Below are 26,120 nucleotides of genomic sequence, written 5' to 3'. Positions count from 1 at the left end.
GCTGTTGATTGATATCCAAAATATATAAAGAACTTATACAACTCAACACCAAACATAAAAATAATTCAATTAAAAATGGTCAGATGACCTAAATAGATGCTTTTCCAAAGAAGACATACAGATGGCCTATATTAAGAAAGAAGACTTTAGGGCACCTGGGTGGCTCAGCTGGTTAAGTGTCTGACTTCAGCTCAGGTCATGATCTCAGAGTCCTGGGACTGAGCCCCACATTGGGCTCTGTGCTCAGCCGGGAATCTGCTTCTCGCTCTCTCTTTGCCCCCTCCACTTGCCCCATGCACTTGGGCTCTCTCTTTCAAATAAATAAATAAAATCTTAAAAAAAAAAAAAAAAGAAAAGGAAAGAAAGAAAGAAGACTTAGAAAGAAAAAAAATACTAAATCTATAATCTATCATTCCATCTTAAGACAGTGGACAAAGAAAAGCAAACTAAAACTACAGCATGTGGAAGGAAGGAAATAATAAAGATTAGAGTGAAAATTAATGAAGTAAAGAATTTTTTTAAAAAAGAGAAAAATTACCATGCCTGGGTGGCTTAGTTGTTAAGAGTTTGCCTTCGGCTTAGGTCATGATCCCACGGTCCTGGGATTGAGCCCCGCATGGGACCCCCTGCTCTATGGGAGGCCTGTTTTTCCCTCTCCCACTCCCCCTGCTTGTGTTCTCTCTCTTGCTGTATCTCTCTCTGTCAAATAAATAAATAAAATCTTTAAAAAAAATCACTGAAACTAAAGCTGGCTGTAAAGATCAACAAAGTTGACATTTAACCAGAATGACTAAGAAAAAGAGGGAAGACTTAAATTATAAGAATCAGAAATGAAGGGACCCCTGGGTGGCTCAGTTGGTTGGACGACTGCCTTCGGCTTGGGTCATGATCCCGGAGTCCCGGGATGGAGTCCCGCATCCGGCTCCCGGCTCCGCGGGGAGTCTGCTTCTCCCTCTGACTTTCTCCTTGCTCATGTTCTCTCTCACTGTCTCTCTCTCAAATAAATAAATAAAATCTTAAAAAAAAAAAGAATCAGAAATGAAAAAAGTAACATTACTACCAACCTTACAGAAATCAAAAGGATTATAAAATGAATAATATATGCCAAGAAATCAGATAACTTAGGTTAAATGGACAGTTTCCTAGAAAAACACAAACTATTAAAACTGGCTCAAGAAAAATAGAGAATCTAAATAAACCTGTGACAAGTGAAAAACTAGAATTCCTAATCAGAACACTGCATAAAAAGGAAACCCCAGGTCCAGATGGCTTCACTGTTGATTCCATCAATATTTAAAGAAAAATTAAGACCAATTCTTTACAAACTCTTTCAAAAAACAGAAGAGGAAGAAACACTATATAGAACAAACTGGTATTTACCAGAAGGGAGGTAGGATTAGGGATGGCTTAAAGAGGTGATGGGTATTAAGGAACACACTTGTGATAAGCACAGGGTATTATATGGAAGTGTTGAATCACCATATTGAACACCCGAAACTAATTTTATACTATATATTAACTGGAATTTAAATAAGCATTGTAAAAAAATCGATAGAAAACTATAGACCAACATCTCTTACCAATATCTCTCATGAATATGGACAAAAAATTTCTCAACAAAATACTAACAAACTGAGTCCAGCAACAAATAAAAAGAATTACACACACTGTGGCATGTAGAAAACAATAACACAGAGAGAAAGAGAGTCCTAAATATAAAGAACAAATTAGTAAGAGCACCTGGCTGGCTTAGTTGGAAGAGCATTCAATTCTTGATCTCAGAGTTGAGAGTTCAGGCCCCGTGGTGGGTGTAGAGATTAGTTTAATTAATTAATTTAATTTAGTTAAAAACTGAGAACCATAAAGAACAAACTGGCAGCCGTCAAAGGGGTAGGGAGATGGGTGAAACGGGTAAAGGGGATTAAAAGGTACAAACTTAAAACAAAAAAAAAGAGGTAAAAACTCCCTGTTATGAAATAAATAATTCACAGAAATGAAAAGCACAGCATAAGGAACAAAGTCAATAATATTGTAATATACTTACAGTGGTGAACACTTCATAATGTATATAACTGTTAAATCGCTATGTTTATACCTGAAACTATTTTAATATTATGTCAATAATACTTCAATTAAAATGTATGTATTTAAAATATATGAATTCGGGGTGCCTGGGTGGCTTAGTTGGTTAAGCGACTGCCTTCAGCTCAGGTCATGATCCTGGAGTCCCAGGATCGAGTCCCACATCGGGCTCCCAGTTCCATGGGGAGTCTGCTTCTCCCTCTGACCTTCTCCCCTCTCATACTCTCCCTCGCTCTCTCACAAATAAATAAATAAAATCTTTAAAATAATAAACAAACAAATAAATAAAATATATGAATTCATATGTATTTATATGTATTTTTAAAATATTATATATATATGATTGTTTGCTCTTGCTTCTGTGTTGCTATACTCTTGGTTTGGTATTGTACAGAGGCCAATAAACTTTTTCTGTAAAGGAGCACATAATAAATATTTTAAGCTTTGCAGGTTGTACAGTCTCTGGTGCAACTACTTAAACAACTGCAACAGGGTTAAAGTTGCCGTAGATGATATGAATATCATAATAAATGAATGGGTGTGACTGTTACCATAAAACTTTATTTACTTTATTTATTTTATGTATTTTTTATTTTTATTTTTATTTATTTTATTTATTTATAGTTTTATACTATTTATAGTATATAAATATATATATTATAGTCTGTTATTTACAAAAACAGACAGTAGGCCAGATTTACCCATTCCTGGTATAGATAGTAATACACTAATCCTTAAACTTAAGAGTGTTCGTGTTGTTTTGTAGACCCAATGAAACAGGCAAAACCTCCAACAGAAATAACTTTCAGTACATAATGTTGCATTGTAAATGGCATCTTTCATTATATTTTAGCAAGGTCAAACAGAATCAGGTACCAAAGACAAAAGGAAAAAAAAGAATTATACAGCATGATCAGGTAGGATTTATTTCAGAAACACAGGTTGGTTCAATATGCAAAATTAATCAATGGGATATATCGTATCGATAGATTAAAAAAATGCAAATGATCCTCTCAACAGGTACAAAAAAAGAATTTGACCAATATCTTTTCATAATAAAAATTCTCAACAAACTAGGAATAAAAGGAAATTTTGTCAACCTGAAAAAGGGCATCTACGAAAAACCCACAGCTAACAAACTTAATGGTAAAAGATTGGATGCTTCTCCCCTGACATTAGGAACAAGACAAGGATGTCTGTCTGCTCTCACCACTTCTTTTCAACATTGTAGTGGAGGTTCTGGCCAGAGAAATTAGGAGGAAAAGAAAACAGAAGGCATCTAGACCAGAAAAGAAGAAGTAAAATTATCTCTCTTCACAGATGACATGATCTTGTATATAGGAAGTCCTAAGTCAAAAAACAATTATTAGAACCAATATGTTCACCAAGGTTGCAGGATACAAAACTAATACACAAAAATCAGGGATTTTTTTTCACATTTGAACATCTGAAATGAAATTAATGGTTCCATTTGCAGTAACATCAAAAAGAATAAAACAGGAATAAACAGAAGTGCAAAATGTATGTTCTGAAAGCTGCAAAACATTGTTGAAATTGAAGATCTAGATAAATGAAAAGATGTCCTATGTTCATAGATTAGCAAACTTTACATTGTTTAGATAGCAACTCTACAAATGGATTCAGATTCAGTGTAATCCCTATCAGAATCCTAGCTATCTTTTTGGGGAAAAAAAATTTTTTAATTGACAACCTGATCCTAAAATTCATGTGAAACTGCAAGGAACCCAGAATAGCCAAAACAATCTTGAAAAGGAAAAATGAAGTTGGAAGACTCATACTTTCCCACTTCAAACTTAATACAAAGCAATGATAAACAAGACAGTGTGATTCTGGAACGAGGACAAACATACAGATCAACAGAACAGAACTGAAATCCAGAAATAAAACTTGCCATTTCTGGTCAAGTGGCTTTCAACAAGGGTGCCAAGACCATTCAATGAGGGAAAAACATTCTTTTCAACAAATGGTGCTTAGAGAAACAGATAGTCACAGGCAAAAGGAGGAAACCCCTTACATTATATCACATATAAAAATTAACTCAAAATAGAGGCACTTGGGTGATGCATTTGGTTAAGTCTCCAACTCCCGTTTTCAGCTCAGGTCATGATCTCAGGGTCATGAGATTCAGCCCCATGTGGGGTTCCATGCTCAATGGGGAGTCTGCTGAAGATCTTCTCTCTCCCTTTGCCCCCCCACCACAGTCTCTCTCTCTCCCTCTCAAATAAAGTAATCCTAAAAAAAAAAAATTAAAAACTTTTGTGTGTCACAGGACACCATCAAGAAAATGAAGAAACAATCCACAGAATGAGAGAAAAAATTTAAAAATGTATTATCTGATAAGGAACTGAATCTACAGTATACAAAGAATTCAATAATAAAAAGCCAATACAATTTAAAAATGGGCAAAGGATCTGAATAGACATTTCTTGAAGGAAGATCTACAAGTGACCAATAAACACATGAAAAGATACTCAACATAATTGGTCATCAAGAAAATGCAAATCAAACCCACAACAAGATACCACTTCATACCCATTACGAGAACTAGAAGCCAAGTCAAATAATATCAAGTGTTGATAAGGATATTAGAGAAACTGTAACCCTCACATTCTGCTGGTGGGATTTTAAAATAAGGCAGACACAGAGAAAGATAATTATCATATGATCTCTTTGATATGACAAATTTGAGAGGCAGGGTGTGTGGGAAGGAAAAATGAAACAAGATGGGATCGGGAGGGAGACAAACCCTAAGAGACTCTTAATCTCACAAAACATGCTGAGGGTTGTGGGGGACGTAGGGGGGCGCGTAGGGAGAGGGTGGCTGGGTTATGGACACTGGGGAGGGTATGTGCTATGCTGAGTCCTATGAAATGTGTAAGCCTGATGATTCATAGACCTGTACCCCTGGGGCAAAGAAAACATTATATGTTATTTTTAAATTAATAACTAATTAATTAAAAGAAAATGATGCAGACACTTTGAAAAATAGTCTGACAGTGTCTCAAATGAGTGAACATAAGGTTACCATAAGATTCATTAATTCTACTCCAAGGGAAATGAAAACATATGCCCACACAAAAATTGATACATAAATATTTAAAGCAGCATTATCCATAATAGCCAAAAATAAATACAACTCAATTGTCTATCAATGGGTAAATGAATAAACAAAAGTGATCTATCCACATAATGGAGAGATAATTGGGCTATAAAAAAGGAAAGGAAGGGGGTACCTGGCTGGCTCAGTCCAAAGAGCATCTGACTCAGGATTGTGATTTCGAGGCCCACATTGGGTATAGAGATTACTTAAAAACAAAATCTTAAAGAAAAATAAATAAAAGGAAAGAAAGTACCTACATGTGCCACAACTTGGATGAACCTTGAAATCATTATGCTAAGTAAAAAAGTTAGTCACAAAAGACCACATATTACATAACTCCATTCATTTGAAAATCAAAATAGGGAAATCTATAAAGTCAGAAAGTAGATTAGTGGTTGATTAGGGCTGGAACAAGAGGGGTGGGGTATATGAGAGTGATAGCTAAAGGATACAGGGTTTTTTTAAGGTGACGAAAATGTTCAAAAATTATGGTGATGTTGTACCTACCTGTGAATATACTAAAAACCATTGAATTACATACTTTAAAAGTATGAATTGTATTATGTATGAATTTTATCACAACAAAGCTTTTTTTTTTTAAAGAACAAGTAGGGAGCATTTATTTTTTTATTTTTATGTTTTGCATTTTTAATTTTTAAAATGTTTTTTTTTTTTGCCTTGTACCAACCATAATTTTTTAAATTTAAAATTTTACTTAGTTAACATAAAGTGCAATATTTGTTTCTGGAGTAGAATACAGTGATTTGTCACTTACATACAAGACCCATTGCTCGTAACAAAAAGTGCCCTCCTCAAAACCCTTCACCCAAGGTATTACAAGTTATAAGAAGAGAAGATAAAATTAAAATACCACCATTTGCAACCCCGCATGAATTGACAGATCTAGTCATTAAGCATCTGAGGCTAGTAACATCACAAAAAGAGACATTCAGACTAACACTTCTCCTGATGCAAGAAGACAATACTATAATCTTGCCAAATAGACTGAATCTCAGACTAACCCAACATATGGACCCAGGTGACAATTTGCACAAAATATAAAGAACAAAGAAACATGTTGAACTCCACTGTGAGTATGCAATCAACAAAATTCAGATTTAGAAACTCAGTGGTCTGGGTTCTTCAACAGGTAAGTTTTAAGAAAAATAAAGGGATAGAGGAAATTACTGTAGTTTAAAAGAGACTTTAAAAACATATAAGGGGGTGGGGCGCCTGTGGCTCAGTGGGTTAAGTGTCTGCCTTCAGCTCAGGTCATGATCATTGTGTCCTAGGATGGAGTTCTGCATCGTGCTCCCTGCTCAGTGGCAAGTCTGCTTCTCCCTCTATCCCTACCCCAGCTCGTGTTTGCTTTCTCTTTCGTGTGCTCTCTCTCACAAAAATAAATGAATAAAATCTAAAAATAAATAAATAAATATTAGATCTTTTAAAAAATATATTTATTTATTTATTTGACAGGCAGAGATCACAGGTAGGCAGAGAGGCAGGCAGAGAGAGAGAGGAGGAAGCAGGCTCCCTGCTGAGCAGAGAACCTGATGTGGGGCTCGATCCCAGGACCCTGGAATCATGGCCTGAGCCAAAGGCAGAGGCTTTAACCCACTGAGCCACCCAGGCACCCCTAGATCTTATTTAAATAAAAAAGCAAGAATAGTTTTAACAAACATACCACAATAATGTAAGATTATAATGTTAGGGAAAGCAGAAATTGGGTGAGGGCTGTATGGGAACTCTTACTATGTCTGCAAATTTTCTATAAATGTAAAATTATTCCAAAATAAAAAGCACATTTATTTTTTTTAAGATTTTATTTATTTGAGAGAGAGAGTGAGCTTGAGAGAGAGAGTGAGCTCAAGAGAGATACAGAAAGAGAGCACGTGCACACATAAGTTGGTGGGGGGCCAGCAGAGAGAGAGGGCTCTTCTCTGAGCAGAGAGCCCCATGTGGGGCTTGATCCCAGAACCCTGGGATCATGACCTGAACCAAAGGCAGATGCTTAACAAACTGAGCCACTCAGGTGCCCCTAACAAGCCAATTAAAAAAAAAAAAAAATGCCTGGGGATAATGGAGAAAGTCTAGGGTGGGGGCTCCTGGGTGGCTCAGTCATTAAGTGCTGCCTTTGGCTCAGGTCATGATCCCAGGGTCCCGCATCGGGCTCTCCAGCCGGCGGGAAACCTGCTTCTCCCTCTCTCACTCCCCCTGCTTCTGTTCCCTCTCTCTTTTTGTCTCTCTCTGTCAAATAAATAAATAAAATCTTCAAAAAAAAAAAAAAAGTCTAGGGGGGGCGCCTGTGGCTCAGTGCATTGAGGCCTCTGCCTTTGGCTCGGGTTGTGATCTCGAGGTCCTGGGATGGAGCCCGGCATGGGGCTCTCTGCTCGGTGGGGAGCCTGCTTCCCCCTCTCTCTTGGCCTGCCTCTCTGCCTGCTTGTGATCTCTGTCAAATTAAAAATTAAAAAGAAAGTCCAGGGTGGCCATAAAGAATGATAATAATAACTGTCGGCAAGGATAGGAAGAAATTGGAGCCCCTACCTTCTGCTGACAGGAATGTAAAACAATACAGACACTGTGGAAACCAATCTGGCAGTTCCTCAAAGGATCAAACATAGAGTTACCACCCACAATTCCAGCTCCCAGGTTTAGACCCCAAAGAAATGAAGACACAGGTCCATACTGAAGCATGTACACAAATGTTCACATTATTCATCACAGCCAAAAAAATGGAAATAATCAAGATATCTATCAACTAAAGACTGGATTTAAAAAATGTGTTATATCCATAGAATGGGTATTATTCAGCCATAGAAAGAAATGAAGTACTGATACATGCTACAACATGAATGACCCTTAAAAACAGTATTCAAAGTGAGAGAAATGAGTCCCCAAAAAATAGATATTGCTTAATCTCATTTATATGAAATGTTCAGAAGAGGCAAATCCATAGAGAATGAAAGTAGCCTGGTGGTTGCTAGGCCTGGAAGGCTTGGCAGGAAAGGAAGAGTGACCGCCAACAGATACAGGGTTTCTTTTGGGGTGACAAAAATGTTCTAAAATTGAATGTAGTGATGCTTGTACAACTTTGTGAATATACTAAAAACCACTAAATTGTACAATTTAAATGGGTGAGTTTTATGGTATGTGGATCATATCTCAAAAAAGCTATTATTTAGGGGCGCCTGGGTGGCTCAGTGGGTTAAAGCCTCTGCCTTCAGCTCAGGTCATGGTCCCAGGGTCCTGGGATGGAGCCCCACATTGGGCTCTCTACTCAGCGGGAGCCTGCTTCCTCCTCTCTCTCTGCCTGCCTCTCTGCCTACTTGTGATCTCTGTCAAATAAATAAATAAATAAATTTTTTAAAAAAAAGCTATCATATAAAAAAGGCTAGATTAAACTAAGTGCATGTACTTAGATAAGTAGATAAAACTATAAAGAAATGTAAGGAACTGAATATAAGAAAAGTCAACATCATGGTCACTTTTGGGATAAGGGGGAAAGGTATAACTGTAATAGGGCACATGGAGAGTCTTTGAAGGGGCAGAAAATTCTATTTTTTTAAATTCAAGTATAATTAATGTAAAGTATTATATTAGTTTCAAGCATATAATATGATTCAATGATTCTATGCATTACTCATTGCTCATCATGATGTTTCTTAATCTCTTTCACCTATTTAAGCCATCCCTCCACCCCAGAATTCCATTTTTTTATCTGGCAGTGAAGCTATACATTCATTGTGAGCTTTTTTTGTATCTGTGTGTTATTTTACAATAAAAGGATTTCTTAAAAAACATGCTCTAGCAGATTTATTTCAAACATAATGTGAAGTCTCATAGAATCCAAATTTACCATGTACAAGTTACCAATTTTATCTCTGTGGACTAAAAGAGATTATATCTGTTCTCAAAGAACAGATATCTTAAGTAGGAAGCATTTTTTTAAAAGAACTAAAACTAGGCCATGCTTAATATTAACTGGCACAAAATTTACAAATAATGAACAAGAAGGTTTAGAAGGGGATATGATTTGGGGGCAAGAATTGGGAAATAGGGGGAGCATCAGAAAAGGAATTTAAACTCTATCATGAAGAAAGGATTAAAGTGGGACATAGATCTTATGGAGGTTACATTTATTGAGCATTTACTATATTCTCATTTTTTTCATTCACTAAACATTATTTGATTCTCACAACAAACCAATGAAGCTGGTCCTATTATTATTTCCATTATACAGATAAAGTATCAGAAGCACAGAGATGGTCTCTGTAGGGCACCAGTGGTAAGTACAGTTGAAAAGTTACTCTGGAGTGACTTGAGACAAACGAGTTTACCTTTCTGTGCCTTAGTAACCTCTTACTTTAAATGGGGATTATAGGGGAATGGGCAAAATGGGTGAAGGGGAGTGGGAGATACAGACTTCCAGTTATAGAATGAATGAGTCATGGGAATAAAATGTACAACATAGGGGATATGGCCAATTATACAGTAATAGTATTATAGGGTGACAAATGGTAGCTACATTTGTAGTGATCATGTCATAATGTAAAAAAGATGAATTGTTATATCATACATCTGAAACTAATGTAATATTGTATGCCAACTATTTTCAAATAAAATTAATAAAATAACTGAATCATCACTCATAAATTAAAAAAAATAAAATGGGGTGATGATAACAGCAGCACCTTATCATAGGGTTGTTGTAAAAATTAAATGATGTAATGCATGTAAAGGATTTAGAACAGTTTCTGGCGTAAAGCAAATACTCACTGAAGTTAAATATTATTGTAAAAACAGAATAACGGTTTCTAGGAAAAGTGTGTGAGAATTACCCACCATCCCCCCATTTCTTGTGTTAAGTTGGACCACTAGGTCCCTTCATGTACTTCCAGATTTGCTATTGGTTTATTAGACTGCAGTTTCATATACTGTTTCTACGGTTTCACAAGAGACTGAGACATTGCTATTTTTCAAGGCATCTAGAGCAGGACAGTTTAAAAACTATTTGCCAGACTTTGTAAAAAGGGTGCCATATTTCAGAAAATAAGAAACTTGGCAGTTCCTATGGTAACACTGGCAGAGTGAGGTAAATGATTTTTAAATCTCTGCAGAATGTAGAGAATAAAGATAAGCAGAGGAGGCAACTCTGCCAAGGGTGGGACACAGCTTAAAGCAAGCATGGATACAGCCTGAAAGATGTCCGCAAAGGTCACCTGAAGTTGGGGCCCCTCAAGAGGACAGAGGAGGCACGGCAATATCATTATGTAGTAGGGCAGGTGCCTAGAGGGTCTTTTTTTTTTTTTTTAAAGGCATCCATTTCTTACCTTTAACCCATAAGCAGAAAGCAGAGGCTATCAGTAGCAGGGGTGACAGATACACAAAGGGAAAAAAGAGATGACCAGGAAAGCCCAGATAGGATCCCCAAATATACATACTTTCCATAAGAGGTATCTTTTAATACCAATTCTGGAGCTCTATACCAGCGTGTGGCCACGTAATCCGTATAAACGTCTCCAGGAGCTGCCAGAGTTCGCGCAAAACCAAAATCACAGAGTTTAGTAATTCCTGATTGGGATACTAAAATATTCTCAGGTTTTATATCACGATGAATGATCTAAAAAACAAACAGAAGATGCAATAGATTAAAATGAGGTTTCATTATCTAGAGGATTGCTCAAATATAATACAGAGAAAATCTAGTTAATTAAGACAGTAAAGATATTTTCCTACCACATGCAAAGTATTAACTATGTAAGGCAAAGGCTAAATAGTTTTGTAGTTTCAATTCTTGACCCATTCATCATCTCAAAATGAATAAAACCAGGGCCGCCTGGGTGGCTCAGTCGGTTGAGCCTCCAAATCTGATTTTGGCTTAGGTCACAACCTCAGGGTGGTAGGATCAAACCCTGCACTGGGCTCCATGCTCAGCACAGAGCCTGCTTGTCCTCTCCCTCTATTCTGCCCTCCATCTCCTGTGCTCTCTCACTTGCTCTCTCTCCCTCTCAAATAAATAGACAAATAAAACCTTTTTTGAAAAAATGAAAAGAAGCCAAGAAAACAGACATAATACTAAAAAGGTAAATCACGATCCCAAAAAGAAATGTAATCAAAAGAATGTAATGAAAAACAGGGGATTTCCTTTAACCCTACATCATTCTAGATATAATTAACTGCCCTTTCTCTCATTCCTTCACAGCTAAATCTCTTGAAGACATTATCTTTACTAAATCTTCTCTTTATCACCACTCATTCACCCCTAAGTAATATAAACTGTCTTTTGCTTTTACATTTCATTAGACTGCCCCAACCAGGGTCATCATGAACTTCATTGTTGCTGTAACCATTATACACACCTCAATACATACCCTACTTGATACTTTAGTGTAAAAATGTTGCCAACTACTCCTCCCTTCCTGATTTCTGGTATCTAAAATTCTTCCAGTCCCTTCTATTTCTGTGGCACTTCCTCTATCCCTATTTGTCTCTTAAAAGTAGGATTCTGGTCTCAGGTTTTCTTTTCTCATACATCATGCTCCCTGGGCAATCACATATACTCATTTGGGTTTTTCTGGGGGTTTTTTGTTTGTTTTTACCATTTACTTCACTTGTCATGAGGAAACCATTCTCTCTTGGCTTTCTTCTAACCTCAATCTCATTCTCAATCTTCTAACCTCTCAATCTCATCTACTCTTCTAGCTTTAATAAGTAACAATATACTGATCACTGACCCAGACACCCCTCAAATTTAGCAAATCCAAAACTGAATGTATCTTCTCCCCAAACCTACTTGTTCTGAACACTGTTAGCTCAGTGGATGCAACAAACATTGACCCCATGGCTCAAGCCAGAAACCAAGGTACCTTTCTCCTTCAGCTCCCAAACATACTTTTGTCCCTAGTTCAAGTCCCCACAACTCTCTCACCAAAATTACTACATTGCCAACTGGTCTCCCTGAATTCATTATGATCCTCTCCAACCCACTGTCAACAAAGAAGTCACAATACTATTTTTAAATCACATGTGTGTGGCACCTGGCTGGCTCAGTTGGAAGAACATGTGACTCTTGATCTCAGGATCATGGGTTTGAGCCTTACACTGTGTGTACTGGTCACTAAAAAAATTTTAAACTTAAAAAAAAAATCAATGTGTGATCATGTCACTTCTCTGCTTAATGTCCTTCAAGGATTCCCCATCCCACAGGATAAATTTTGGAATTTGAAAACGGCTCATAAGGCTTTGTAGAATTTGGCTCTTGCTCACTTTCGCCACCTCCCTTCCCTAGACTTTAGGATATTTCCCAATTTTCCAAGGTTTAAATCATCTTCATGCATTTGCTGATGCTGTCCCAATTGCCTAGAACACTTTGCCTGGTGTACTTTCTCCTTAAGTCTTAGCTTAGATATTTATATAAGGTGTTCCTTATATATGGTTTCACATCATTGTGTACTTCCGCCCTCACATTGTTTGCCATGTCCTATTATTAATTGCCTGTTTACTTGTTTGTAATTCCCACTAAACTGGAAGCTCTGCAAGGGCAAGATGTATGTCTGTATTGCTCAATCTATATCCCCAGTAACCACAGTACCTAAAACAAAGAAAGCATTTAAAAATTTTATGAAATGAATGAAGCCTATTCTCATCACCTGCAAAGTGTCATTGCACAAGTGAAAACACCTCAGTGACAGAAATCTAAGATCTTTCCTTGTTTATGCAATTTATTGCTATAAATCTTTGGGATTGGCTCTTGTTCTGCCTCGTCTCCCTCCATAATGGCCAAAAAATTAAGTTGGGGTAATGAGCCACCTTAAGTGTGACACCCATAAAACTGTATTAATCCTTCTTTATTTCTACAACTTTTACTGAATGACTACTATATGCCAGGCACTATATCAAGTTCTAATGATATAACATGAGCAAACACTGATACAGAAAAGCACATCAAGATAGCACTTCACAGGGGCGCCTGGGTGGCTCAGTGGGTTAAGCCGCTGCCTTCGGCTCGGATCATGGTCTCAGGGTCCTGGGATCGAGCCCCACATCAGGTTCAGCGGAGAGCCTGCTTCCCTCTCTCTCTTTCTCAGCCTGCTTATGATCTCTATCAAATAAATAAATAAAATCTTTAAAAAAAAAAAAGCACTTCACATATTCTACCCACCACACATCCATCGTCTTTCTCCTCAGTACTTTAAACACAAGGCAGAAAGCTCCACCCAGATGATAACCCTAATATTTTCATTCTTTTCCACAACTAACACCATGACTATATGTGGAATTTTGTTATCCTTGAGAACCAAGCACTTTCCAAATCCTAACTTTAAAAACTTGTTTGACTACAACCTCCTTGATCTTCCACTATCACACTGGGACCCCCATAAATAAGGTATTTCTTTCTACTTGCTTAGGTCTTGAATTTCTCTCAATGTTTACAGGTGTTATACATCTTTTGTCAGATTCTCCCTAAGTATTTCTTATATTTAAAGCTGTTTAATGGTGTTTTTTAAAAGATCTTATTTTTGCAGCATCTGGGTGACTCAGTCTGTTAAGTGTCCCACTCTTGTTTTTGGCTTGGGGCATGATCTCAGGGTCATGGGATCAAGCTCTTTCCCTCCCTTCCCCTTTGCTCCCCCCAACCCACCCTATCTCTCTCTTTAAAATAAAGAAATCTTTAAAAAAAATTTTTTTAAGATTTTATTTATTTATTTGACACACAGAGACAGAGAGAACACAAGCAGGCAAAGTGGCAGGCAGAGGGAGAGAGAGAAGCAGGCTCCCAGCTGAGCAAGGAGCCTGATGCTGGACTCGATCCCAGGACCCTGGGATTATGACCTGAGCCGAAGGCAGCCACTTAACCAACCGAGCCACCAGGCATCCTTAAAGAATTTATTTTTAAGCAATCTTTTCACTCAAGCTGGGGGTTGAACTCAGAACCCTGAGATCAAGAGTCACATGCTCTATTCACTGAGCAAGCCAGGTGCCCCTGTTTAATGGTATTTTTTAATTTGTTTCTTTTTAAAAAATATTTTATTTATTTGACAGAAAGAGAGAGAGAGAGCATGAGCAGTGGGAAGGGCAGAGGGACAGGGAGAAACAGTCTCTCCACTGAGCAGAGAGCCCGACGTGAGGCTTGATCCCAGTACTGTAGGATTACAACCTGAGCTGAAGGCAGATGCTTAACTGACTGAGCCACTCAGACACCCCTGTTTTCTATTTCTGATTCTTGATTGCTAGTATATAAAAATACAATTAATTTTTATATATAGATCTTAAATCTCACAACTTTGATAAACTTACAAATTAGTTAATTTTGTTGCAGATCCGCAGGTTTTTCTAAGATTTTATTTATTTATTTATTTGACAGACAGAGATCACAAGTAAGCAGAGAGACAGGCAGAGAGAGAGGAGGAAGCAGGCTCCCCACTGAGCAGAGAGCCCAATGTGGGGCTCAATCCCAGGACCCTGAGACCATGACCTGAGCTGAAGCCAGAGGCTTTAACCCAATGAGACCCCCAGGCACCTCTCTAAAGGTTTTTCTACCTAGATGATCATATTATCTGTTAATAAAGACAGTTTTACTTCTTGGAAAAAAAAAAAAAAGACACTATTTCATACCCACTAGAATGGCCACAACCAAAATGACAACAAGCAAATATTGGGAAGGAAGTGGAAAACTGGAATGCATCATTAGTGGGGATGAAAAATGATACAGCCACTTTAGAATACAGTTTGGCAGTTCTTTAAAGAGTTAAAACATAAATCATATGACCCATACGGTATTTTTTTCAATGTAAGCTCTACACCCGACATGCAGCTGGAACTCCTGAGCCCTAAGATCAAGAGTCACATATTCTACTGATGTAGCCAGCTAGTCACTCCTACCCATATAGTGTTCTTTCTTTTTTTTTTTTAAGATTTATTATTTATTTGAGAGAGAGTGCACATGCAGAAGTGTAAGAGCTGGGGGAGAGGCAGAGAGAGAGAATCTTCAAGCAGACTCCACTGAGCTCCAAGCACCATGGGGTGGGGGGGGGGCACCTTGATCTCCAGATGCAAACAAGGCCTGGATGCTTAACTGATTGAGCCACCCATGCACTGCACCCTGCTTCCCCACTGTCCCCACATATCGTATTCTTAATTTGCTTATTTTACTTCCCTCTCTCTAGCTTCTGGGAGCTTTGTAAACCAACAGTCCCCAAAATCATGGTGAAAATCAGTAGCCTAGCAGCCACCAGAGAATATAGAACAGATTATGTCTCCTCCAAAAGCCCCATTCCCAGGTAACTATCATTATTTGACCTGAGAAGTCACTGGAAAATCCCACTAGAAGCCTTGCCTTTATTTGACCTAAGGCAGAACTTGCCTGGTGCAAACAGACTTTCTCCTTAGGCGTTGGTCGGAAATATTTTAACAGCCACTTTACAACATTATAGCCACCTGAGGAAGCTGTAACAATTAGGACAAACAACAAGTTGACCTAAATACTTAAAAAGGTAGATTTGCAGTAAGATGTCCATAAAGGGCTTGAAAAGCCTCAGCACAGGGGTGCCCTGGGGGCTCAGTTGGTTAAGTGTCTGCCTTCAGCTCAGGTCATGATTCTCGAGTCCTGGGATGAAGCCCTGCATTGGGCTCCCTGCTCAGCAAGGAGCCTTCTCCCTCTCCTGCTTCCCCTGCACATGCTTGCTCTCCCCCCACCAACACCCATGTCAAGTAAATAAATAAATAAATAAAATTTTAAAGAAAGAGAGGAAGGAGGGAAGGAAGGAGGAAGGGAGGGAGGGAAGAAAGAAAATTTGCAACATATTCCTGAGAATCCAAAAGGCCACATGCTGAGCAATGCACATACCCAAGAAAGACTGGAGATAGCATGATAGCTCTTACCTGTGGATGAGTTTGGGGCTCTGAGCAAGTAAGAAGGTAAGTCAAAGAGAGAGTAGCAAGAGCCCCTTGTTAAGAAAGGCTGAGAGAGTTCTTGGTTTCAGGCATTTAAGGAAATCTGTCTAATCATTAACTAATCACTAAACCAAATGAGCGGCGATTTCGGCAGTCACAGGTGAGGAAGAATACACACTTTGCAGAGTTAGTTCAGAAGTAAAGTAACTAAACAACCGCAACAACAAACTCTGAGAGATGGCAAACTCTAATTTCCAGAGTTTCCACATTATTTTATTTTTTTAAAAGCTTTTATTTACTTATTTGAGACAGAGGGAATGAGAACAAGAGGGCGTGAGAGTGGAGAGGTCAGAGGGAGAGCAGACTCCCTGTGAGCAGAGAGCCCAATGCGGGGCTCGATTCCGGGAATCCAGGATCATGCCCTGAGCTGAAGGCAGTTGCTTAACTAACTGAGCCGCCCAGGCACCCCTCCACATTATTTTAAATTCTGATTTTCAACAAAAAATGATAAATTTCCAAAAAATTTTCCCTGAAAAAAGTATGCAAAGAAACAAGTATGACCCACTAATGGAAAGAAAAGCAGTCCATAGGAAATCTTCCTTGGGGTGGATCCTAGGTGGATCAGTCAGTTGAGCATCAGACTCAGTTTCAGCTCGTTATGATCTCATGGTTCTTGGTATTGAGCCCTGCATAGGGCTCCATTCTTATTGGGGAGTCTGCTTGCAGGTTCTCTCCCTCCCTTCACTCACTCTCTCTAAAATAAATAAATCTTTTAAAAAAATGAGTGAATGAAAGAAGACAATAATGAACTATTTTAAATATGTTCTAAGTTAGGGGTTCCTGGCTGGCTCAGTCAGCAGTGTGTGTGACTCCTGATCTCAGGGCTGAGTTCAAGCCCCACATTGGGTGTAGAGATTACTGAAAAAAATAAATAAAACATTAAAAAACATTCTAAGCTAAAGGAAACAATGTCTAAAGAACTAAAGAAAAGTATGAATACAGTATCTCCTCAAATAAGGAATATCCAGGGTGCCGGGGTGGCTCAATCAATTAAGCATCTGACTCCTGGTTTCAACTCAAGTCATGATCTCAGGGTTGTGTGACTGAGCCCCACATTGGGCTCTGCACTCAGCAGGGAGTCTGCTGGAGAGTCTCTCTCTCTCTCTCTATTTCCCTCTATTCCTTCCCACACTAGCGCTCTCACTCTCTCTAAAATAAATAAAATCTTTTTTAAAAAAATTAAAGAATATGCATAAAGAAATTATTAAAAGAACTAAATAGGGATGCCTGTGTGGTTCAGTCAGTTAAGCATCTGCCTTTGGCTCAGGTCATGATCCCAGGGTTCCAGGATCAAGTCCTTGCTCAGCAGGGAGCCTGCTTCTCCCTCTGCCTGCTTGCCTACTGCTCCCCTTGCTTGTGCATGTTCTATCTCTCTCTGACAAATAAAATCTTTTAAAATAAATAAATAAAAATAAAAAGAACTAAATACAAAAGAACACAATCAAGAATGCAAAAAAGGCAACCTACAGGAGAAAATATTTGCAAATTCTGTATTTGATAAGCATCTAATATTCAAAATATATAAATTACAATTCAATAATAAAGAAACAAGTAATCCAGTTTAAAAATGAGCAAAGGACTCGAATAGGCATTTCTTCAAAGAAGATATACAAATATGAATTTGTCAGCCCCAAAGTTTTCATTTTAATGGAATTTATACTGTGTGGTATTTTACATGTGAATTTCTTAATATGATGTTTTCAAGGTTCATTCATGGTGTAGCCTGTATCAGTACTTCATTCTTTTTTATGGCTAAATACATTTCATTTTATGTATATACCTCATTTGTTTATTCATTCATCAGACTGATATATATTCGAGTTTTTCCCACTATTTGGCTATTATGAATAATGCTGCTATGAATATTCTTGTGCAAGTTTTCATGTGAACACGTTTTCAATTCTCTTGTGTAGATACCTAGGACTAGAATTGCTTGGTCATATGGTAATTCTATATTTAACTTTTTGAGGAACTGCCAAACTGTTTTCCATACCATCTGTACCATTTTACATTACCACCAGCAGTGTATGAATGTTCCAATTTCTCTACTTCCTCGCCAATATTCGTCATTGTCTGCTTTTTAAATTACAGCCAGCCTGGTGTGAAGTGATTTCTCATTGTAATTTTGATTTGTATTTTCATAATGACTAATGATAATGAGATTGAGCATCATTTCATGTGCTATCAGCCATTTATATATCTTGTTTGGAGAAATGTCTATTCAAATCTTTTGCCCATATTTAAATTGGGTCATCTTTTATTCTTGAGTTGTATTTTACATATCTTGGATACTTATCAGATATGTGATTTACAAATATTTTCTCACATTCTGTGAATTTTTTACTTTCTTGATAGTGTCCCTGGATGTACAAAAGTTTTTAATTTTGATGAAGTCCAATTTGTCTACTTTTTTCTTTTATTACTTTTGCTTTTGATGTAATATCTAAAGAACTATTGCCTAGGGATGCCTGGCTGACTCAGTCAGAGAAGTGTGCAGCACTACTGTAGGTTCAAGCCCCACAATGGGCATAGAGATTACTTAACAATAAAATCCATTAAAAAAAAGCACTGCTTAGGGATGCCTGGGTGGCTCAGTGGGTTAGGCCTCTGCCTTCGGCTCAGGTCATGATCTCAGGATCCTGGGATAGAGCCTCGAGTCGAGCTCTGGGCTCGACAGGGAGCCTGCTTTCCTCTCTGCCTGCCTTTCTGCCTGCTTGTGATAAAATCTTTAAAAAAAATTACCTAATAAATTGTCACACAGATTTTCTTCTAAGAGTTTTATAGTTTCGGCACTTTTATTTAGGTCTTTCATCCCATTTTGAATTAATTTTTGTATATAGTTTGAACTATCAGACCAAGGATTCAGTTTATTTCCCCTTTACTTTGTAGTAAATGCTCCAGAACTACATAAAACTCCAAGTTGAAATCTGATTTACCACTTGAAAATAATATTACACTGTATGTTTACTGGGATTTAAATAACTTTTTAAAAATTAAAAATATATTTTTTAAGATTTTTATTTATTTATTTGACAAAGAGAGATCACAAGTAGGCAGAGAGAGAGAGAGGGAAGCAGGCTCCCCGCTGAGTAGAAAGCCTGATGCAGGGCTCGATCCCAGGACCCTGGGATCATGACCTGAGCCGAAGGCAGAGGCTTAACCCACTGAGCCACCCAGGCGCCCGAAAATTAAAAGTATTTTTTAGAAAAGTTTTAAAATCAGATGCCTAAGCGGCTCAGCCAGTTAAGCGTCTGCCTTCAGCTGAGCTCATGATCCTAAGGTCCTGGGATCGAGCCCCACATCAGGGTCCATGCTCAGCGGGGAGTCGTCTTCTACCTCTCCCTCTGTCATTCCCTTGCTTGTGCTCTCTCTTTCTCGCTCTAATAAATAAAATCTTTAAAAAAATTTTTTAAAAATCTGCTTTATAATACCTCTGCTTATATAGTCCTATATGCTTGAATGTAAACACTCATCCGAAGGGAGAACTCAAATTTCCGTATCATCTAACAGCCTCAGAGAACCTGATTTTAAATCACCTAGAACTTCAGGGGCACCTGGGTGGTTCAACAGTTAAGCATCTGCCTTCAGCTCATGTCATGATCCCAGGGTCCTGGGATCTAGCCCTGCATCAGGCTCCCTGTTAAGCAAGAAGCATGCTTCGCCCTCTCACACTCCCCTGCTTGTGTTCCCTCTGTTGCCGTCCCTCTCTCTGTGTCAAATAAATAAATAAAATCTTAAAATAAATAAACAAATCACCTAGAACTTCAATTTGATAAACTTTCCAGTTGGAAAATTATACAATTAAACACTAATGTGTATATGAAAAAATAAGCAAGTAGCTTCTAGAAAGAGGCTGAATGAGGATGTTTGAGGTAGACCAAAAAACTGGGAATTCCCTTTATGCTGTAAAAAACAAATGGAATATGCAGTCCTTGGATTGGATTCGACTGGATCCTGATCTTTTTTTTTTTTAAGATTTTATTTATTTATTTGACAGAGAGAGATCACAAGTAGGCAGAGAGGCAGGCAGAGAGAGAGAGGAGGAAGCAGACTCCCTGCTGAGCAGAGAGCCCGATGCGGGACTCGATCACAGGACCCTGAGATCATGACCTGAGCCAAAGGCAGCGGCTTAACCCACTGAGCCACCCAGGCACCCCCCTGGATCCTGATCTTAATAAATCATTTGTAAGACATTTTAGGAACAACTGGGTACATTTTAATATAAGTTTGGTATTACATGACATTAAGGAATTGTTTATTGTGCAGATGTAATCATGATTCTGAAGTTATATAGGAGAATGCTTCTGGTTTTTTCAAATTTATAATTCAATTAATTAACATATAGTGTATTACTAGTTTCAGAGGTAGAGTTCAGTGATTCATCAGTTGCATATAACACCCAGTGTTCATTACATCAGGTGCCCCCCCTTAATGCCCATCACCCAGTTAGTTCCCCATCTTCTCACCCCTTTCCCTTCCAGCAACCCTCAGTTTGTTTCCTATGGTTAAGAGTCTCTTATGGATGTGCACCTGGGTGGCTCAGTGGGTTAAAGCCTCTGCCTTCAGCTCAGGTCATGATCTCAGGGTCCTGGGATCGAGCCCCACATTAAGCCCCACATTAAGCCCCGCACTGAGCCCCGCATCGAGCTCCACATCAGGTTCTGCTCAGCAGGGAGCCTGCTTCCTCTTCTCTCCTCTCTCTCTGCCTGCCTCTCTGCCTACTTGTGATCTGTGTCTGTCAAATAAATAAATAAAATCTTTAAAAAAAAAAGTCTTTCTTATGGCTTGTCTCCCTCTTCTCCATTCTGATTTCATCTTGTTTTATTTTTCCCTCCCTTTCCCTACGCTCCTCTATTCTGTTTCTTAAATTCCACATATGAGTGAAATCATATGATAAAAGTCTTTCTCTGATTGACTTATTTTGCTTAGCATAATATCCTCTAGTTCCATCCACATCTTTGCAAATGGCAAGATTTCAATTTTTTGATGTATACATTGTATACATATACCACATCTTTATTCATTTATCTGTCGAAGGACAATGGGGCTCTTTCCATAGTTTGGCTATTGTGGACATTGCTGCTGTAAACATTGGGGTCTTCAGATCACTACATTTGTATCTTTGGATTAAATACCTAGTATTGTGATTGCTGGGTCGTAGTGTATTAACTTCTTGAGGAACCTCCATAATGTTTTCCAGAGCGGGTACCAGCTTGCATTTCACCAACAGTGTAAGAGGGGTCCCCTTTCTCTGAATCCTCGCCAACATCTGCATCTGTTGTTTCCTGACTCGTTAATTTTGATTAACTTGTTAATTATGATTAACTTGTTAATTTTGATACCACCTCACACCATTCTGACTGATATGAGGTGGTATCTCATTGTGGTTTTGATTTGTATTTCCCTGATGCCGAGTGATGTGGCACTTATTTTCATGTGTCCGTTGGCCATTTGTATGTCTTCTTTGGAGAAATGTCTGTTCATGTCATTTACCCATTGCTTGCTTGAATGATTTGTTCTTTGGGTGTTGAGTTTGATACGTTCTTTACAGATTTTAGATACTGGCACTTTATCTGATAAGGCATTTGCAAATATCTCTCCATTTTAAGGACCACCTGAGTGGCTCAGTTGGTTAAGGGTCTGCCTTCATCTCCGGTCATGATTTCCAAGTCCTAAAACTGGGGTCCTCATCAGGCTTCTGGCTCAGCAGGGAGTCTGCTTCTCTCCCTCTGCCCCACCCCACTGCTCATTCTCTGCCTTTCTCTCTCTCAAATAAAATCTTTTTAAAAGAAATATCAACAGTGCTTAGGTACCAGTCAGAATAACTAATAATTCATAAAGGTTACTGAAAATTTAATAAAATTTTAAAAGTTCCATAAAGAAAGGAACAAAGTCTTTTACTCAAGGCTGCATCCTCAGCTCCTACTATAATTAATGACTGCTACCAGATGATGTTCAATGAATATTTATTTATTGGATAAATGAATGAGGGAATGAATAACCACTTCTTCCCCTTAACTAGCCAAATATTTACATTTACACTTTGCTTCCAAAATGGTTTCAAAGAGGCTTATATTTTTTTCAAAATTCACAAAACATTATTCATTTTGAATTAATGAGATCTTTACATAGCACTTAATATTGTTTCACAAGCTTACAGACTTGGACTATTTTTGAAGAATTATTTTAATTTGTATGAAGTTTACAACTTTGTGTACCATATGGTATTTTCTCTGTAAGTAAATAAGCAGTCTGAATTATCACATGAATTCCAAAACTTTGAGTTTTTGACAATTACATGAAATAGAAGTATGGTAAGATTTATTGTTTATACAGTTTTCTTTATTTTTTAAAGATTTTATTTATTTATTTGGCAGAGAAAGAGAGCAAGAGAATACAAGCAGGGGGAGTTTCAGAGAGACAGGAAGACGTAGGCTCCCTCCCAAGCAGGAAGCCCAATGTGGGGTTCAATCCCAGGACCCTGGGATGATGGCCTGAGCCAAAGGCAGATGCTTAACCAACTGAGCCAGCCAGGTGCCTTGTTTACACGGTTTTAATTTGTCAGACCCATTTGCTCTAAAATAATGAGCTGAAATTATATGACATCCCACTTGTGAAAGCCAAACATAGTAGACTTTCACTTGTGTGTTTGATAGTGGGAGACCAGCAGTGCACCTCAAAGCAAACAGCTACATAATTTGGATATTTTATAATATATTTTTAAGTTTTTTTACTGAAGTGTAATTGACACACAATGTTACATTGTTTGAGGTCTAAGAGGCTTATACTACTAACCGGATCAAAATTTTAAATTAAAAAAAAACAACCAGAGTGAAAAAGATAAACCAAATTCCTATAATTAACTAGTTACTGAAACTGAATAGTAAATTTTTATTTGAGCTGCCTAAAAGCCAATGTAAGAAAGAAAACATATTTTCATTATTAAATAAAAGAAGGTAAACAAATATTTCTGGAGATAAAAAGCTTTTTCAAGTACTGAACTGTATCTGACTTCTTAAATTCTTATGAACAGTAACATGGGTATCATGGTAGACACTATCTCAGATATTTCAGTTACATAAAAATATTCATCTGAAATTTGGAGATATAAGGGAAATAAAGTTTTCCTTTCCTGATTTTTGTCAACATGAAGATAACCTTAAATCATCAAGGCCAGAACCCAGATATCCAGATAATAGGCATAACAATATTCTAATGAGCCACTTCATTCATGGCCACCTTAATTCCCCAGAGTAACTAACTTTACAATATTCTGTGAGGTGAGTGACAGGGATAGTTTTCCTTTAGGTCCTTGGTGAGACCAAAAGAATAAAAGAATTTAGGTGTTTCTGTCTAGGGCTTTTTCTCTGCTGCCCCCACAATTCCACGGATATTCTTCCATATTTGGTGCTGAGGACTACATTTTACTTTCCTTTTTGTTCCTGGGAGAATAATCCATCCTTACTTCTTCAACCATAATATCTAAGAGGAAGATTCCCAAATCGGGTTATCTAGTTCTGACAACTTCCTAGAAAGCCCATGTTAAATAATAGGTCAACCACTATTCTGAGTTAGAAATTTTCACTGTCCCTTAAAATATATCAATGTTTCTAAAAGCAATTCTCCCTTGTAAAACAGGTTGCTGCCAGTGGCACCATAATTCTCCTGTACTCAATTAAAAATTTTGTAATTATCTTTGATTTCTCACTTTGTTCACATCCCTCTCATATCTACTTAGACCCCACATCCTATCATTTCCCCTTTGAGTCTTTCCATCCACTGCCTTTGCCATCCTTCCTCTTCCTATTTCAAATCCTTACCGCTTCGTATCTGGACTGTCATAATAGCCTCTCACCTGTTCTGCTTCTACCCATATTTTCCCTCTACACTTGCCAAAATAAGCTTAGGGTTTTTTGTTTGTTTGTTTGTTTTAAAGATTTTTAATTTATTTACTTGAGAGAGAGAAAGTGAGAGAGAGCATGAGAGGGGAGAAGGTCAGAGGGAAAATCAGACTCCCCATGGAGTTGGGAGCCCAATGCAGGATTCCATCCCAGGACTCCAGGATGAAGATCTGAGCCGAAGGCAGTCGCTTTATCAACTGAGCCACCCAGGCACCCTAATTTAGGTTTTGTTTTAATCCTGTTATAGCCAGATTCAAAACCCTTCTGTGGTCTCCCAATATCCTCAGGAAAAAGTGTCCAAACTCTTCAGGACGAATTTCAAGATTCAGGAAACCTCTCCTCAAGGAACCCATGCAATCTTATCACCCTCTACCTAGTCTTTATAGAGCTCACTCATCACCACTCTCTTAAGTCCCCTGCTCAGGCCTGCACTGTTCTCACAGCAGTACCCCATCTGAATCTAATTCCTGTTCTATTCCAGTGAAATCTTAGCTACAATTCCAAATTCTACTTACTTTAGTTTTACTTCCTCTTTGAAGTCCTCTATTCCAATTATAGCCCATACTGGTGTCTCCCTTGATTCAAGAAACTCTTTCAAACAGGTAAAGCAGAATAGAGATACAGATAACACAACTATTCCTGACTCCCTACCAGCACTACTTATTAAATACTTAAAATATGCTTGACACAATGCTAAACACTTTTTTTTTTAATTTTTTATTTTTTATAAACATATATTTTTATCCCCAGGGGTACAGGTCTGTGAATCACCAGGTTTACACACTTCACAGCACTCACCAAATCACATACCCTCCCCAATGTCCATAATCCCACCCCCTTCTCCCAAACCCCCTCCCCCCGGCAACCCTCAGGTTGTTTTGTGAGATTAAGAGTCACTTATGGTTTGTCTCCCTCCCAATCCCATCTTGTTTCATTTATTCTTCTTCTACCCACTTAAGCCTCCATGTTGCATCACCACTTCCTCATATCAGGGAGATCATATGATAGTTGTCTTTCTCTGCTTGACTTATTTCGCTAAGCATGATACGCTCTAGTTCCATCCATGTTGTTGCAAATGGCAAGATTTCATTTCTTTTGATGGCTGCATAGTATTCCATTGTGTATATATACCACATCTTCTTGATCCATTCATCTGTTGATGGACATCTAGGTTCTTTCCATAGTTTGGCTATTGTGGACATTGCTGCTATAAACAACCGGGTGCATGTGTCCCTTTGGATCACTACATTTGTATCTTTAGGGTAAATACCCAATAGTGCAATTGCTGGGTCATAGGGCAGTTCTATTTTCAACATTTTGAGGAACCTCCATGCTGTTTTCCAGAGTGGCTGCACCAGCTTGCATTCCCACCAACAGTGTAGGAGGGTTCCCCTTTCTCCGCATCCTCGCCAGCATCTGTCATTTCCTGACTTGTTGATTTTAGCCATTCTGACTGGTGTGAGGTGATATCTCATTGTGGTTTTGATTTGTATTTCCCTGATGCCGAGTGATATGGAGCACTTTTTCAATGTGTCTGTTCGCCATCTGGATGTCTTCTTTGCAGAAATGTCTGTTCATGTCTTCTGCCCATTTCTTGATTGGATTATTTGTTCTTTGGGTGTTGAGTTTGCTAAGTTCTTTATAGATTCTGGACACTAGTCCTTTATCTGATATGTCGTTTGCAAATATCTTCTCCCATTCTGTCAGTTGTCTTTTGATTTTGTTAACTGTTTCCTTTGCTGTGCAAAAGCTTTTGATCTTGATGAAATCCCAGTAGTTCATTTTTTCCCTTGTTTCCCTTGCCTTTTGCGTTGTTCCTAGGAAGATGTTGCTGCGGCAGAGGTCGAAGAGGTTGCTGCCCGTGTTCTCCTCAAGGATTTTGATGGATTCCTTTCTCACATTGAGGTCCTTCATCCAGTTTGAGTCTATTTTTGTGTGTGGTGTAAGGAAATGGTCCAATTTCATTTTTCTGCATGTGGCTGTCCAATTTGCCCAGCACCATTTATTGAAAAGGCTGTCATTTTTCCATTGGACATTCTTCCCTGCTTTGTTGAAGATTAGTT

The 26,120-nt window shown here is 38.2% G+C and overlaps 1 protein-coding gene across 2 annotated transcripts in view; it reads right to left on the bottom strand.

The window, feature by feature from the left end:
* LOC101676954 (serine/threonine-protein phosphatase 2A catalytic subunit alpha isoform) overlaps positions 1-26,120 on the bottom strand; it is a 141,165-nt gene that overhangs the window by 99,554 nt on the left and 15,491 nt on the right. For both annotated transcript variants that reach the window (XM_045075502.1, XM_013052501.2), the window contains exon 4: positions 10,645-10,823. In XM_045075502.1, the coding sequence (XP_044931437.1) occupies positions 10,645-10,823 (179 nt within the window). The remainder of the gene's footprint in view (positions 1-10,644; positions 10,824-26,120) is intronic.

The sequence above is a fragment of the Mustela putorius genome, unplaced genomic scaffold (assembly GCF_011764305.1).
Source record: "Mustela putorius furo isolate JIRA1106 unplaced genomic scaffold, ASM1176430v1.1 tig00000145_pilon_pilon_pilon, whole genome shotgun sequence".
NCBI lineage: Eukaryota > Metazoa > Chordata > Mammalia > Carnivora > Mustelidae > Mustela > Mustela putorius.
The sequence above is the reverse complement of the archived record's forward strand: the minus strand, read 5'-3'. Positions and strand labels throughout refer to the sequence as shown.